Source organism: Bos grunniens, chromosome 19, assembly GCF_055505025.1.
Source record: "Bos grunniens cultivar Pamir isolate PY7600 chromosome 19, Bosgru_T2T1.0, whole genome shotgun sequence".
In the NCBI taxonomy this organism is placed as follows: domain Eukaryota; kingdom Metazoa; phylum Chordata; class Mammalia; order Artiodactyla; family Bovidae; genus Bos; species Bos grunniens.
Genome location: NC_141183.1, coordinates 41,803,928 through 41,817,873, shown reverse-complemented (window position 1 = coordinate 41,817,873; position 13,946 = coordinate 41,803,928). Strand labels below are relative to the sequence as shown.

General features: G+C 47.2%; 1 protein-coding gene across 7 annotated transcripts in view; it reads left to right on the top strand.

Annotated features, from left to right (window-relative positions):
• Positions 1 to 225: 225 nt before the first annotated feature.
• The window catches only part of ABR (ABR activator of RhoGEF and GTPase), a 185,938-nt gene continuing 172,217 nt past the window's right edge, over positions 226 to 13,946 (top strand). For 4 of the 7 annotated variants that reach the window (XM_086359865.1, XM_086359863.1, XM_086359866.1 and 1 more), the window contains exon 1: positions 251 to 1,486. In XM_086359865.1, the coding sequence (XP_086215991.1) occupies positions 430 to 1,486 (1,057 nt within the window). In that variant the 5' untranslated portion in view covers positions 251 to 429. Of the gene's footprint in view, positions 1,487 to 13,946 lie in introns of all 7 variants that reach the window. The other 3 variants (XM_086359867.1, XM_086359870.1, XM_086359864.1) reach the window with 2 other exon arrangements.

Genomic DNA, 13,946 nt, shown 5'->3' with positions numbered 1-13,946 from the left:
GCAGGCCCGCTCCGCCGGGCGCTCTCGCAGCCTCCCAGCTGCCCGCGCCGCCCAGAGGCGCCCGCGAGGCTCCGCCCCCGCCGCAGCTCTCCAGACGTCGGAGCCCGGGGGCCGCCGGGCACTGAGCCCCGGCCGCAGACCGCGGGCTCCTCGCGTTCTGCCCCCGGGGGCGGACCCAGGGCCCCGAGGCCCCCGCCTCCGCCGCCGCCGGTGGCCAATGACGTCAGGGAGGCGAAACCCAGAAGAAGAAGAAAAGGGCTCGAGGGCGGAAGGGGAAAAAAACTTTATTATTATTATTTTTTCCCTTATTTTCTATCTGGAGCAGAAGTAAAGAGCAGGCGACTGCGTCAGCGCGGAGAGAGCCGGGCGCGACCCCAACCCGCTGCGCGCGGAGGCGCTGGGCCCCGGAGGCCCGAAGGGGCGCCCGGCATGTGGGACCCCCAGGACTTTGAGCGCCACTGGCGGGCCGAGTTCCCTGGGGAGGAGGTGCCCGTTATGCAGCTGGACTCGGTGCTGGACATGGAACGCGAGCTGGAGCGCAGCAAACTCAAACTGAAGTGGCTGCAACAGGTGCTGGCCGAGGAGAAGTTCAAAGCCGTCTACCTGCAGGCGGCCCTGGAAAAGCGGGACCTCGGCTGCGGGCGCCCGGAGGGCGGACTCGGCGACTGCGGGGGGGCCTCCGCGGAGGAGCCGGCGCCGGCCCGACTGGAGCGGGAGCCGCCGCCGCGGCCGCAGCGCGAGGAGAAGGGCGCAGCGAGTGGCGGTGATGGAGACCCCCGGGGCCCGTCGCTCCCCGACCCGGCGGTGGCCGCCAAGACCGAGAGCCCCCCCTACACGTGCCTGGACCTTCCCACGTGGCCCGGGGCGGCGGGGGCCGGGGGCGCGGTGCGCAGCCTGACCGCCGCCATCCACCAGCAGCTCCTGCAGCCTCGCCTCCTCTTCAGGCCCCGGGAGGACTGCGCGCCCCCAGGCCACCATGGCACGGCTCCCGGCGCCCGGAGAGAGGAGCGGTCAGCCGGGCTCCGCGCGGGGCGGGGCTCGGAGGAGGGCGAGGCGGACGCCGCCTCGGGCGCGGACGATGGGGGCGACAGCAGTGACCACGATTTCGAGATGGTGGATCTGAACGAGAAATTCGCCCTCAGCCAGTTGCTTGTGGCCCCTTGCCGGCCCGGGACCTGCGATGAGGCCGAAAAGCCGGCGCGGGCGTACGGTTCCCATCGCTGGATGCACCTGATCCTCGGGGGCCGGCGGCAGGTGCGCGGGAGTCGGGACCTAGAGCAACTGGAGGCAGAGGCCAAGGACGGGCGGGGCTCGCCCCCGGCGGCAGAGGAGCCCCCCCGGCGTCGGGCTCGCGAGCACCTCCCCCAGTGGCGGCGCAAGAGGTTCCTAGGGCTGCCCGAGCGGGACTCGCCCAGCCACAGCTCGCCCGAGAGGGGCAGTGACTGCAGCCGCAACAGCTCCGACCACGAGGACGGCTCCTTTGCAGGTAGGCGCACCCCTGTGTGCATCCTCGCCTCTTGTATCCTGTATCTTGAATCTCCCACCCCTTCCTGGCACACCCTGATGGTCCTGTTTGGCCTCAGGCGCCTGAGCAGAAGGGAGATATGATTTACGTGTGTACCTTGAAGGCACTTGTAGAACTTAAAAATGATGGTGCAAAGTGGATTTCGGTTGGGCGAGTTTGAGAAAATAAACATTATGACGATGACAGGGGATGAAAAGATGATGCCCTCGACCACACCGTGGGAGGAATCTTTCACTTGGGGCCTCAGCCTTTCTACTTCATTGCAGCATCACCGCCACCCCCACCTCCAACTCATCCTCGCAGGTCGGCTAGGTTCCCCGGCGCCACAACTGATATCCTTCCCTGCACAGACTCCAGCGGTTCCCATTTCCCTAGATTCCTCGATATGGAAGTCTCAAACTTCCACTTAATTTTCTGAACGGCTCTCGCATCTTCTCCAGCCTGTAGCTTGTGTTCTGGCCAAAATGAAGGAAGCTCTCACGTTGGGAAAGGGCCATTATACCCTCAGCACCCCCTTCCTTTGCTGACTGTCTCCTTCCTAGAAGGCAGCGCCTGGTCTGTCAGCTTCCTAGGAGCCTGAGTGGGAAGGGGAGGGCTTAGCATCATAGAGTTTTTGAGCTGGCGGAATGGCCAGAGATCATGCCTACAGCCGGGCCTTCCTTTGATAACGGAGGAAACGTAAGCTCAGAAAGATTAAGTGCTTGTTGGAGCCAGCTGGGACCTCCCCTGGGGCCTCCTGTCATTTTCTTGTTTCTCCTCATATCTGCCCTGTCTTCTGAGGACAGGACCTGAGCTTAGCCATCTTGTGGTGGAATCCCCTTTCAGTGGTCAGCACGGTGCCTTGCATATCAGTTCAGTTCAGTCGCTCAGTCGTGTCCGACCCTTTGCGACCCCATGAATCGCAGCACGCCAGGCCTCCCTGTCTGTCACCAACTCCCGGAGTTTACCCAAACTCATGTCCATCGAGTCGGTGATGCCATCCAGCCATCTCATCCTCTGTCGTCCCCTTCTCCTCCTGCCCCCAATCCCTCCCAGCATCAGGGTCTTTTGCTCAGTACGTATTTATTGAATAAATGGATATTGCATTGAATTGAATGCAGTCTCCTGCCCACCCAGCTCCCCACAGGTCAGGAATGGGAAAGGGGCCCAAGAGGAAAAGACAGATAGGAATGTGGGCTGTCCTGTGACCAACCCTCTGCTGCCCCAGGGACTGTCAGAGTCTCCTCAGACATAGGGAAAGCATAAACTGTCCTCTGGTTGGGTCAAGCCAGGAACTTAAGATGTTTTCCCTGTTCAGTGAAGGATTAAAAAAAAAAAAGAAGAAATCACGGATGCTGGGATTCTTCCAAAATCTCCATTATTAGATCTTATCTGGGTGAGCTTGCATTTGAATGAAAAACTGTCCACTTTGCTAAAAGCACATTTGGAAGGGCCATCAAGTCATCTGTTGTGATCAATTACGCTTATTCATTAGCAGAGATTGGCTGCTTCTCCCATAGGCAATGCTTTTGCTGCCCATGCTAGTCACATTTTTATGTGCCCCCTTTAACTTAGAGTCTGAAGATTTCATTCTAGTGCCAAGTTCCAAATGCCCTCCATAGAGACTAACCAAGGGGCCCAGGGCCGCTTTAGAGCTGGCTGCAATCCCGTCTCCCCCCAGACCCACATCAATCAGTCTGCCAGGTGTGCCTGATGCACTGCTTTTCCCCCAGGTAGTGGTTTGATTTCTGTTCTCTCCTCTCTCTTTAAGGGCACTCTACCACATAGAGCACCTTGATTCAGGTTGGGAACTAATTCCCTCTGCCCTAACGATTTACAAGAGGTGGTCTCTCTGGGTGGACCACCACCACCACCAACAACAAAATTTCCCTTCCTCTGAATTGAGGACTCCAGCCAGGGCACATGTCTGGCACTCATGGCATTGGCTCATGGTGCCTGAGCTGGTTTTCAGGCTCCATTCCAGGATCCTTCTGCAGGGCAGGCTTGTGTAGGGAGCCCTTGGAAAGCTGCGTGTGGGGGCGCTGCCTCGTGTCTCCCAAACCTCCCCAGTGAGGAAGCGAATAGAGGTGGACATGCATATTCATACAGGCATGCAAAACATCCATGCACTCCTATAAGAGGTATACACGCGTGCACATGGTCACATACGAGTGTCACGTGCACAGAGTCTAGGCAGAAGAGCCTTCAGACATACAGAGGGCGCTGGAGTGGAGAGGTTAGAGGACAGGCTTTTCCAGCTGTGGGTGACAGCCAGCCCACTGGAATCAGCATGATGGGGAGAGAAAGCGTCATAGGCCTCCTCTGGCTGCCTGCCCTTGGCCTTCCCTGCTTCACTTCTCTCCATAGCTCTTGCCAAATTACCATCTCAGATGCTACAATTTTGCACGTGGATCTTATTCATTCTCTCTCTCTGGTAAAATGCAAGCTCCAAAGGGCAAGGATTTTTATCTCTTATCCACTGACATAGCCCCAAAGCCTAAGAGTGTCTAACACATAATAGGTGTTCCATAAATATTTGTTGAGTGATAGTTTTTTTTTTTTTTTTTTTTTAATGGAATGGAATAGAATGGAAAACATCAGAGTGCATTGCACACAGTAATGGTGAGTGGTAGTCTGCTTTAAAACTTTGTTTCGGTTCTGTATACTTGTGAATGTATACTGGGTGCTGATGTAGAATGTATTTCATGCTAAGGGCTGGTTCTAAAGATTTGAAAATGCTGATAAAGACCATGGGCTCTGAAGCTAGACTGCTTGTATGACCTTGGGAGAAGTTATTTGAATTTTCTGTGTTTTGGTTTTCTCATAAGTTAAATGGGACTAATAAACACAGGTGACATCATACCATTGATATGAAGAATAAATGGGATATCATTTCTAGAGGGCTTTGAACAGGGCCTGGCAATAGTAAGTACCCATAGTATTAACAAACTACAACTAACTACAACTCTGGGTCGTTTTCTTTGAGTCAGTGCTTCAGAGCTTTCCACTCTCAGATCATTCTGGATCACGGGTGGTTTGGGTTTTTGTGTTTTTTTTTTTTTTCCCTAGCCAGGCTCTGACTCTTTCTAGAACCTTCCAGAAGCAGGGCAGGACCCAGGGCAGGGTGGTGATCTTGGCTTATGAGGCTCTCTGGCTGGATTGGCCCTTAAGCTCCTCCCTCTCCACCAGGAATCATGCCCATTGTCACTACTCAGAGAGCCTCACCCCATCGGGTTTTATTGCACAATTCAGGCTTTGCTTTCCTCTCAGAGTTTCAAGGAGAGAGAGCATGTGAGACCTCACATAAAAAGGCCCAAAGGCAGAAGTGCCTTCCTCCTTAGAAAAGGGTCGTTTTCTCTTAGCTGAGCTGCAGACCCCCATACCAAGACACATTTAGTTTGTTCTACACATAATAGACAAATCAGGGTTTGAGTTAGAATGCCAGTTCTTCTTTCTTTATTTTTTAAAAGTGTTTATTTATTTGGCTGCCACAGGTCTTAGTTGCAGTGCATGGCAAGGCGGATTCTTACCCCCTGGACCATCAGGGAAATCCCCAGAATACCAGTTCTTTTAGTATCTTCCAGTTAGCGTCTTATTGCCCTGTTGGTACTGAGGCCATGGGTGGCATGAATGAAGGCGGCGATGCGAACGGGGTGGGGCTGGGGGCTGCAGAGCTAGAATCAGCCGTGTTGGGTCACATGTGCTGTGAAGACAGACCCACCTGTGTGCTCAGGCTCAGCCCCGCAGCAGGCGTGAGGCCGTGAACGAGCCGCTGGCCTTAATACATCTCAGTCTCTATTAACAGAAATAACAAGAAAAGCTAACACTTCCTGAGGACTTGCTTTGTGCCTGTTCCTGTTCTAAGCATTTTACACGTGTTAACTCATGTATACCACACACCAGTTTCATAAGACGGGCCCTACTACTGTTTCCATTTTATGTATGAGAAGCATGAGGCTCAGAGGGCTTAAATAAACCTGCCCAAGGTTACCCAGCTTGGGTACCTTGGTAACCCACAAGGTTACCCTAAGTGGCACTTAGGATTTGAATGCATGCAGTCTGACTTGCAAGTCTTTGCCTTTAAACACCAAGCTATACTGCCTCCAGTGATAGCACTTACATCTCAGGGTAGTTATGAAAATGACGTACAATAAAATACTTAAAGAGCTGACGACTTTATTCACACACTGACCTTTAAATGCATATGTGTGTATATATGTGTATTATATATTATTTTGTCACTAAAGTCCCCAACAGACCCCAGTTCATCTGCTGAGGTCAACCATGAGGGTTGCCGCTTGCCCATGGGACTCCTTGTGGCCTTGGCCTCACAGGTGAGCAGTCTGCCTGCTGGATTTTAGGTCTCCCTGCCTTAGCTGGGAGCTCTTGGGCTCCCAACAACTGGCCAGCCACATGTGGAGGCCCTGGTATTTTCACTTTCATGCTGGCATGCTTCTGTATCACCCCTGCTATCTGCACCCTGGGTGACATGTCCTTCTTCAAAGTTTATGTGTCCCTTCTGTAGACTATGGTGTCCCCTCTGCCACACGTGGACCAAAGTGCACTCTCCCAGCAAAAGCCCACGTTGACTGGCAGCGCCATTCATCTGGTATTCTGATCGTCATTCAGATGATGAAGTAAATATCATTAATATTTTAAATTGGTAGCATTTTTTTTTTTTTTGCTTGCATTAAACTTGGCTTAGTGGAGGACAAACAGTCTTATTTTTGCCAGCCCTCAAAAATCCTTCGTTCATTTACTCATCCATTCCACTCATCAAGGATTTATCTGAGTCTTGCTTTGTGCCGGGTCTGTGTTAAGGGTCAAGACTGCAAAAATCGGTGCCCTACCCTCAAGGTTCTCGTTGGCCTTTTTGCTTCTAGGGTAGAAACTTTTTTGCTTCTTTTTAGATAAAGGAACAACTTTCCAGTAGGTAACTTGTTAAATCCTGAAATGAGTGACTAAGTAAGGCCTGCCATTTAGAACCTCAGTGACATGCAAGGGCCTCAAATGAGAAAGGATCTTAGATTTGGTCTGAGAGTCTTCCTGCGCCTCCTCAGTCATATGAGGATCCTCGAGCCCTAAAAATAATAACCTCAGGGTCACACGGTCATGACCCTCAAGCAGAGTCTAGGAGCCAGATCGGGGCTCTTTCCATTGTAGCCGACGGTCTTTTCTTTCTTGGAACTTTAAGCCGAGAATGCTTAAGATGTGAGTCCTGTCGAAATCATAGTAACAGGCGCAGCAGACTGTCTCATTTAACCTCATTTAGTGGGTGGAAGTTATTCTTCCCACTCTGTAGATGAATATGTGGAGGCTGGGAGAGGTGAAGACATTTACCCAGCCTCAAACAGCTTGTAGTAGAGACAGCATGAAACTTGGATCAGTCTTACAAAGCTGACACTTTCTAGCTTCCAATATGTAAGGCTTTCCTGAGCCTGGTGTAGATTTCCAGATTTCTCTACTTGGGAGGCCCTGGCATTAGATTCTGCCAGGCTACCAAGAGAGAATTTTTATTCTTAATCTTCATGGGAAATATATTTCCTACTAGGTACTCATGTTACCTAGTTTATTTGTAACCTGATGGATTATTTTCTCTCTTCCCGTTAGTGACTAACGAGATTTTTGCTTCAGGAAGAAATTCTTGTGTTCGGTGGCTGTGGCTGAATGTCTTAACTCAAAATTTTCAGCCTTAGATGTGATAAAGTAATTTTTTTCCCCTATTCTCTGTTGTGGAGAGATATTAAAAAAAACTGTTAGAGATACAGGAGCTGGTGGCTGGCTACAATTCATTCGTAACCGAAGTGATGCGGATGCCATCACTGTTTGCTTGGTTTTCTAATGCATGTTCCACCATCTTAGCGCTGTCTACATTTCATGAACACCAGCCAGCCAGGCAGGTGTGGGTGAGCTTGTTAGCAATGTCTTCCTCCTCTACAAGTAGTAAATGCACCCAAGCCTGAAAACTTTTGCATTCCTCTGATCTGTTTTTCTTCTGATGAAGAGTCTATTCACAAAGCAGTTGGCTCTGTATTTAACTCTGCATCTTTGTGTATGTGTGTGTTGTTGTTTTTAATTAATTTATTTGGCTGAGTTGGTTCTTAATTGTAGCATGCAAGATCTTTTAGTTGCAGCGTGTGGGATCTAGTATCCCTATCAGGGATTGAACCCAGGCCCCCTGCACTAGGAGCGCAGAGCCTTAACCACTGGACCACCAGGGAAGTCTCTGGATCTTTGTGTTTTGAACTCAGGATCTTCATACCTTTTCCTGGCTTTGAAAGAATGGTGCAAACACTTTCCGCCTCTGAAGAATGGGCTGGATGTTGCCTAGCTTGCAGGGTTGTATGGCTTCCCTTGGACAAGTTACTGACTCTCTCTAAGCCCCAATCCCTTGTCTGCCAAGTGGAGGTGATAATGATAAGACTATATGATACTCTTGTCATGAAGCCACAGTCAGATAATGTGTGTAGAGTCCATACGCACACAACAGGGCACATAAGTGTTTAATAAATCTTAGATGGTGTTATTGTTACTGTCTTAAGTCCAGGAATTTTCAGTCGGCTGACCCAGGCCACAGCTCACACTTATATTTCTTCATGGAACGAAGTTCCCCAAGCCTCTTCATCTGCCTCTTTCTCTCCTTTCTTACCTCGCTCCAGGTCCAATGATGTTTTGCTCCTTCAGAGGGAGCAAATCTGTGGTCCCTAATCCTTCCCCAATCAAGCCCTGTCTCCACTGCAAAACCATCATCTGTCTTCTCCTTACTTCCTGTTCTCTAGCCTCTTGGCTTCAGCCAGTGCTCATTCTTGTCAGTGTCTTTTCCAGTGCTTTTTCTGGCATTTGAGATGCCCTCCCTCCTTTTCTTCCCCAGTTGTGAGTCTTTCCTTTAAGGCCTGGCTTTTTCTGTGGAAACTTGTATTAGTTAAGGTATGGGTTTGCTGCATTCAACAAAACCCCCAAAAAGCAAGATAGAGGTTTCTTTATCTCTCATATAAAGGAATTCTAGAGGCAGACAGTCCAGGGAGAGAATGGCGAGCCTATAATTGTCAGGAATCTACGTTTCTTTTTGCTTTTCTGTCCCAAGGTTCCTCATGGTCCAGAATAGCTACTGGAAATCCAGCCATCACATTCTTGTTTCAGACATGAATTAGAAGAAAGGGGGAAAGGACATAAGACTGAGTAGCAGCTGTTGGTCTGCCTTTTAAGGCACTTTCCTAGAAGCTTCTCTTGACGGTTTTTGTTTAGAGTTCACTAGCCATCTCTAGCTACAAGGGAGGCTGGGAAATGTAGTATTTTATCTGGGCATATGGCCACCTCAAATAAAATAGGGTCTCTGTTGCAAGGAAAAATGGGAGAATTGATATTGAGTAGGCAACTAGCAGCTTCTGGCACAAGCCTTTTCCAAGTACTCCAACCCATCTTGTGGTTCCTCGAGTGAGCCCCATACTTACACAGTCGTTTTATTATTGTACCATCTATTGATTCATTGACCCAGTGAACAAATAACAACGGAACCACTGCTCTGTGCAAGGCACGATGCCTTTATATGTTTACTCTAAAGTGTTGCTCTCAAACTAAGAGGTTAGCTGGCTCCTCAAAAGCAGGGATCATGGCTTATCCTTTTTCTCCCTCACAACAGTATCTATCTTTCACAAGGTTGGGTGCACAGCAGGTACTTGATAAGTTGTTTAGTCACTAAGTCATGTCCGACTCTTTTGTCATCCCATGAACTGTAGCCCGCCAGGCTCCTCTGTCCATGGGATTTCCCAGGCAAGAATACTGGAGTGGGTTACCATTTCCTTCTCTAGGGGATCTTCCCTTGATAAGTAGCCGGTTGATTTTCTAAGAGTCACAAAGGAGAAGCTCAGTGGAGACTTAAATTCCAGTGTGGTACTGTGCCCGACGATTCTGGTTATATAAGATTTGTTTTGGGTTCAGTCTGGTTTTGAGGAACCATAGCAAGAGTGGGACCTGGGTCACCTCTAACCATCAGGGCTGGGTGTTGTGGCCACACAGACTTGACCAGGTGTTGGGGTGGATTTGGCTATTTAGGAAACGATTCTGTTTGGATTCTAAACTAGAATTATAGGCAGAAATGTCTGTGCCTGACCGACTTTCTTTACCACTGCTCTGTCTGTGTAGCTGTTTTTTCCATTGCGTGAATTGCTCGTTATTTCTGCACTGCGGAGCTGCAGAGTAAATCTGCAGTCTTTCTGCAGTGAGCAGAGCTTTGGTTCGTGTTCCTGTCTTCCCATTTGATTCCTGCTCTTGTCTGCCTGAGATAAGACTGTCTGAAGGGAGGTTGCCTAGAGCTTATGTCACGTCTTGCGGCTGCTGCAAAAATGATTGTTTTAAAAATTTTATTGGCACTTAGGAAGAAAGAAACTAGAAGATATTTTGCTTCTACTACCTGCACGGCACTGTGTTAGATGCTTAACCTACGTGATCACATTTAATATTCAGAACAGTCTACTGTTCTTTTCTTACTATAAAAGAGGTAATACTGTTCTCTGTTTTGCAGTTGAGGAAACAGACCTGTTAACCAACAAGCCCAAGTTTGCTTAGGGCTAAGTGGTGGGACTGTTTATTCTCCCATCCGAATAATTAACTAATTGATTACTTTTATTGAGAGAGAATTCACATGCCATAAAATTCACCTGTTTAAAACGGACAGTCGAGTTTTGTACTGTATTCGCCAAGTTGTGTAATCGTCACTCTGTAATTCTAGACCATTCCCACCAGTCAAGTGGGACTGTTTTGAGTCCAGGCTTCTCCTACAACTGTGCCATTTCATCTTCTAATTTGCCACATGCAGTGATTTAAAATAACTAGACCGGATTTGGGGCAACATCAGGGCTAGTTTGGGTGAGATATATACATAAAAAGAGCATCGCCTGTTAAGTCGCTTTCTTTCCATTACTGTAGCAGTCCTGGTGTCCCTTTGAATTGCTGCAGAGTGGGGCTGGCTTTAATTTCTCTGGGCCCCATCCCTGCTTGTGTTGCCTGAACTTGGAGCAGGGGGCAGAAAATCCCTCATTCCTGCCCTGGGAATGTGATTGACATGGTGAGAGGCACCCTTATACTGACCTGTATCTTATTTGTCGCTGTAGCCCCAGAATGTCATAGTTCTTGATATATAGGAGGTGCTTATAAATGTTCATGAATATGCAGAGGTTTATTCCATTACCTCTAATCTAAATCACTGCCATAACTTATTGTTCTGCCCTTAGCCTTTCTCCTCCAGCCCCAGTTATCTTCTGCGTTAAAGACAAAGTGATTATTCTAGCCCCTAAATCGAATGAGATTAGACAGACTGAAGTGATCATACTAGCTGTCTGGCCCTTTAAAAGACTTTCCCCCAAGTCCTACCTAGCAACTGCTACTTCCATGCTATTGGCCAACACTGAGTAGTATGGCCTGAGCTGCCAGGAGGGCTTAGAGAATCACGAATTTTCAGTCTTCAGCGTCTATAGTAAAGAATGTTAAGGGAGAAGGGGAACTGTGAATGGCTTTTGGAAAACCAGTGCAGTGTTGGCCCCACAATCCTTGCCTGAACTTGCACATTCATTTGAACAGTTATAAAATGGATTAAAATGGTTTGCCTCTCTGTTCCCCTGCTGGATTTCAAGTCCATAAATTGTGTACATTAGATCATTATTTTAGAAAATTCTAGTATTCCTGCCTCTAACACAATGCTGGCATATTGTATTTAATGAACAATAAGAGAAAGACTGTGGGCTTCCTTGGTAGCTCAGTGATAAAGAATCTATCTGCCAATGCAGGAAACAGGAGTTCAATCTGTGAGTTGGGAAGATCCCCTGGGGAAGGAAAGGGCAACCCATCCAGTATTCTTGCCTGGGAAATCCCATGGCCAGAGGAATTTGGTGGGCTACAGTCCATAGGGTCGTAAAAGAGTTAGACATGACTTAGCGACTAAACAACAAGAGAAAGATTGTTTATTTTTCAAGTAAGAATTTCATGGACAGACTATTGGGGTCTTTAGCATTTAACACCTTTTTCATTTTCTCTGCCTCTTCTTCTTCTTTACTTCCCCTTCTCCTCTTCTTTTTTTTTTTGGACCAGTAGGACCAATCGGTGACATATTCTAGAGCTTATGATTCTCAAGGGCTGTGTTGTGCTTTTCTTCCTGAAGCCATTTTCAAACATCATCATTTCAAACATCAGCCATTTCAAACACGCCCCAGGGAGATTTTGAAATGTGCCCTCCGGCTTGCTACCATATCCATCCTACCTATTGAGAATTTGCCATTTTGCATCCCTCTTTCTGATAGAGCGTGTTGTTTCTTGAAGGTGGTCAGTGCAATACTTCAGATCTGCCCAACTAGGCCTTCCCCAGCTAATGAAGATCTGTGCTTGTCATTAAGACCATAAACTAAATATTTAGATTCTCCTTTGCTGTCTAGGAACACGGTAGGTAGGATTATATTCATGATTCCCTTCAAAATGAGTAGGACTGTTTGCCTAGTTCTAACCAGTGAGTTTGAATGGAAATGATGTGTGCAACCTCCAAAGCAGAGCATTTAGTGTTGGAGTGAGACCCTTCAGAGCACTCTTTTTCATTGGCTACTGCAATATATGCTGTTCCAAACAGTAGCAATTCCGTTATCCTGGGTCTTAGAGAGAGGGCAATACAGAGCAGAGCTCCTATTCAACCCTCAGTGGACATATCCTAGAGTGAGAAATAAACCATTGTTATCTTAAGCCACTGAAATGTTTGGTGCTATTTGTTACTGCAGCATTACCTCGTTTATCTTGGCTGATACAAACACCTGACTTATATTCATACAGAAGAATGTCTCCCTGAGCCTCAAAAATCAAAGTAATGTCCTGGAAATCTCCAAGTTCCCTTCTCACTAAGGCCAAGTGGTAACCATAGCTGTTTGTTTATATATTTGAGAGGGTGGGTCTCAAAAGTGTGAAAAACAATGTCAGAAATGGCTGAACATTTGTTTCATTCAGTGATTTGCTAGAAGGATTTATAAGACTCAGGCTTCCCTGATAGCTCAGTTAGAAAAGGATCCACCTGCAATGCAGGAGACCCCAGTTCAATTCCTGGGTCAGGAAGATCCGGTGGAGAAGGGATAGGCTACCCACTCCAGTATTCTTGGGCTTCCCTTGTGGCTCAGCTGGTAAAGAATCTGCCTACAATGCAGGAGCCCTGGGTTCAATCTCTGGGTTGGGAAGATCCGGTGGAGAAGGGATAGGCTACCCACTCCAGTATTCTGGCCTGGAGAATGAGGGTCACAAAGAGTCGGACACGACTGAGCGACTGAACTGAACTGAACTGAAGAGTTGGACATGACTGAGTGACTTTCATTTTCACTTTATAAGACTCAGTAGCAGACTGTACTCATGACTAAGATTTTTTTTACAGAGGATTCAGAGAAAAAGCAAGAAAAAAAATGTGTGTATCAACAGACTCCAGAGAGGTCCAGCACAGGCCTTTGATGCCCTTCCTTGTCTGAGGCCGTGTTGGAATGTTCTAACAGCAAACTATTAATATGAAGACGTGTGGAATATCTTCCCTCAAAGCACTCTGTTTGAATCTCAGGTTTGAATTTTTTTTTTTTTACCATAAAGAATAGATTACCTCTATGCAAATTATTTTATTTGATTGACAGAATAAAACATAGTTTATGGTAATAATATTTTATCCTAGTATTTACTCAAATAAACAACCCAACTTTACACCTAGAGGAGTTAGAAAAAGAAGAACAAACGAAACCTGAAGTTAATGGAAGTAAAGAAATAATAAAGATCAGAACAGAAATAAATGAAATATAGAATTACATTAATTCTATAATAAATATAGAATTAATTCTATATGGAATTAAATTATAGAAGTAGAAAAGATCAATGAAACTAAGACCAAATTCTTTGAAGAGATAAACAAAACTGAAAAAGCTTTAGCCAGACTCATCAAAGGAAAAAGAGGACCCAAATAAGTAAAATCAGAAATGAAGACAGAGAAGTTACAGCAAATACCAGAGAAAATACGAAGGATCACAAGAGATTATTGTGAATAATTATGCACTGACAAAATGGAAAACTTAGAAGAAATAGATGAATTCCTAGAAACATACACTATCCATGATTGAATCAGGAAGAAATACAAAATATGAACAGACTACTACCTGTAAAGAAATTAAATCAGTGATTAAAAACAACAACAAAAAGCTCTCAATAAACAAAAGTCCAGAACCAGGAAGCTTCATAGGTGAATTCTACCAAACATTTAAGGAATTGACATGTACCCTTCTCAAAGTGAGGGCTTCCCTGGTAGCTCAGCTGATAAAGAATCCGCCTGCAATGTGGGAGACCTGGGTTTGATCCCTGGGTTGGGAAGATCCCCTGGAGAAGGGATAGGCTACCCACTCCAGTGTTCTGGCCTGGAGAATTCCATGGACTATATAGTCCATGG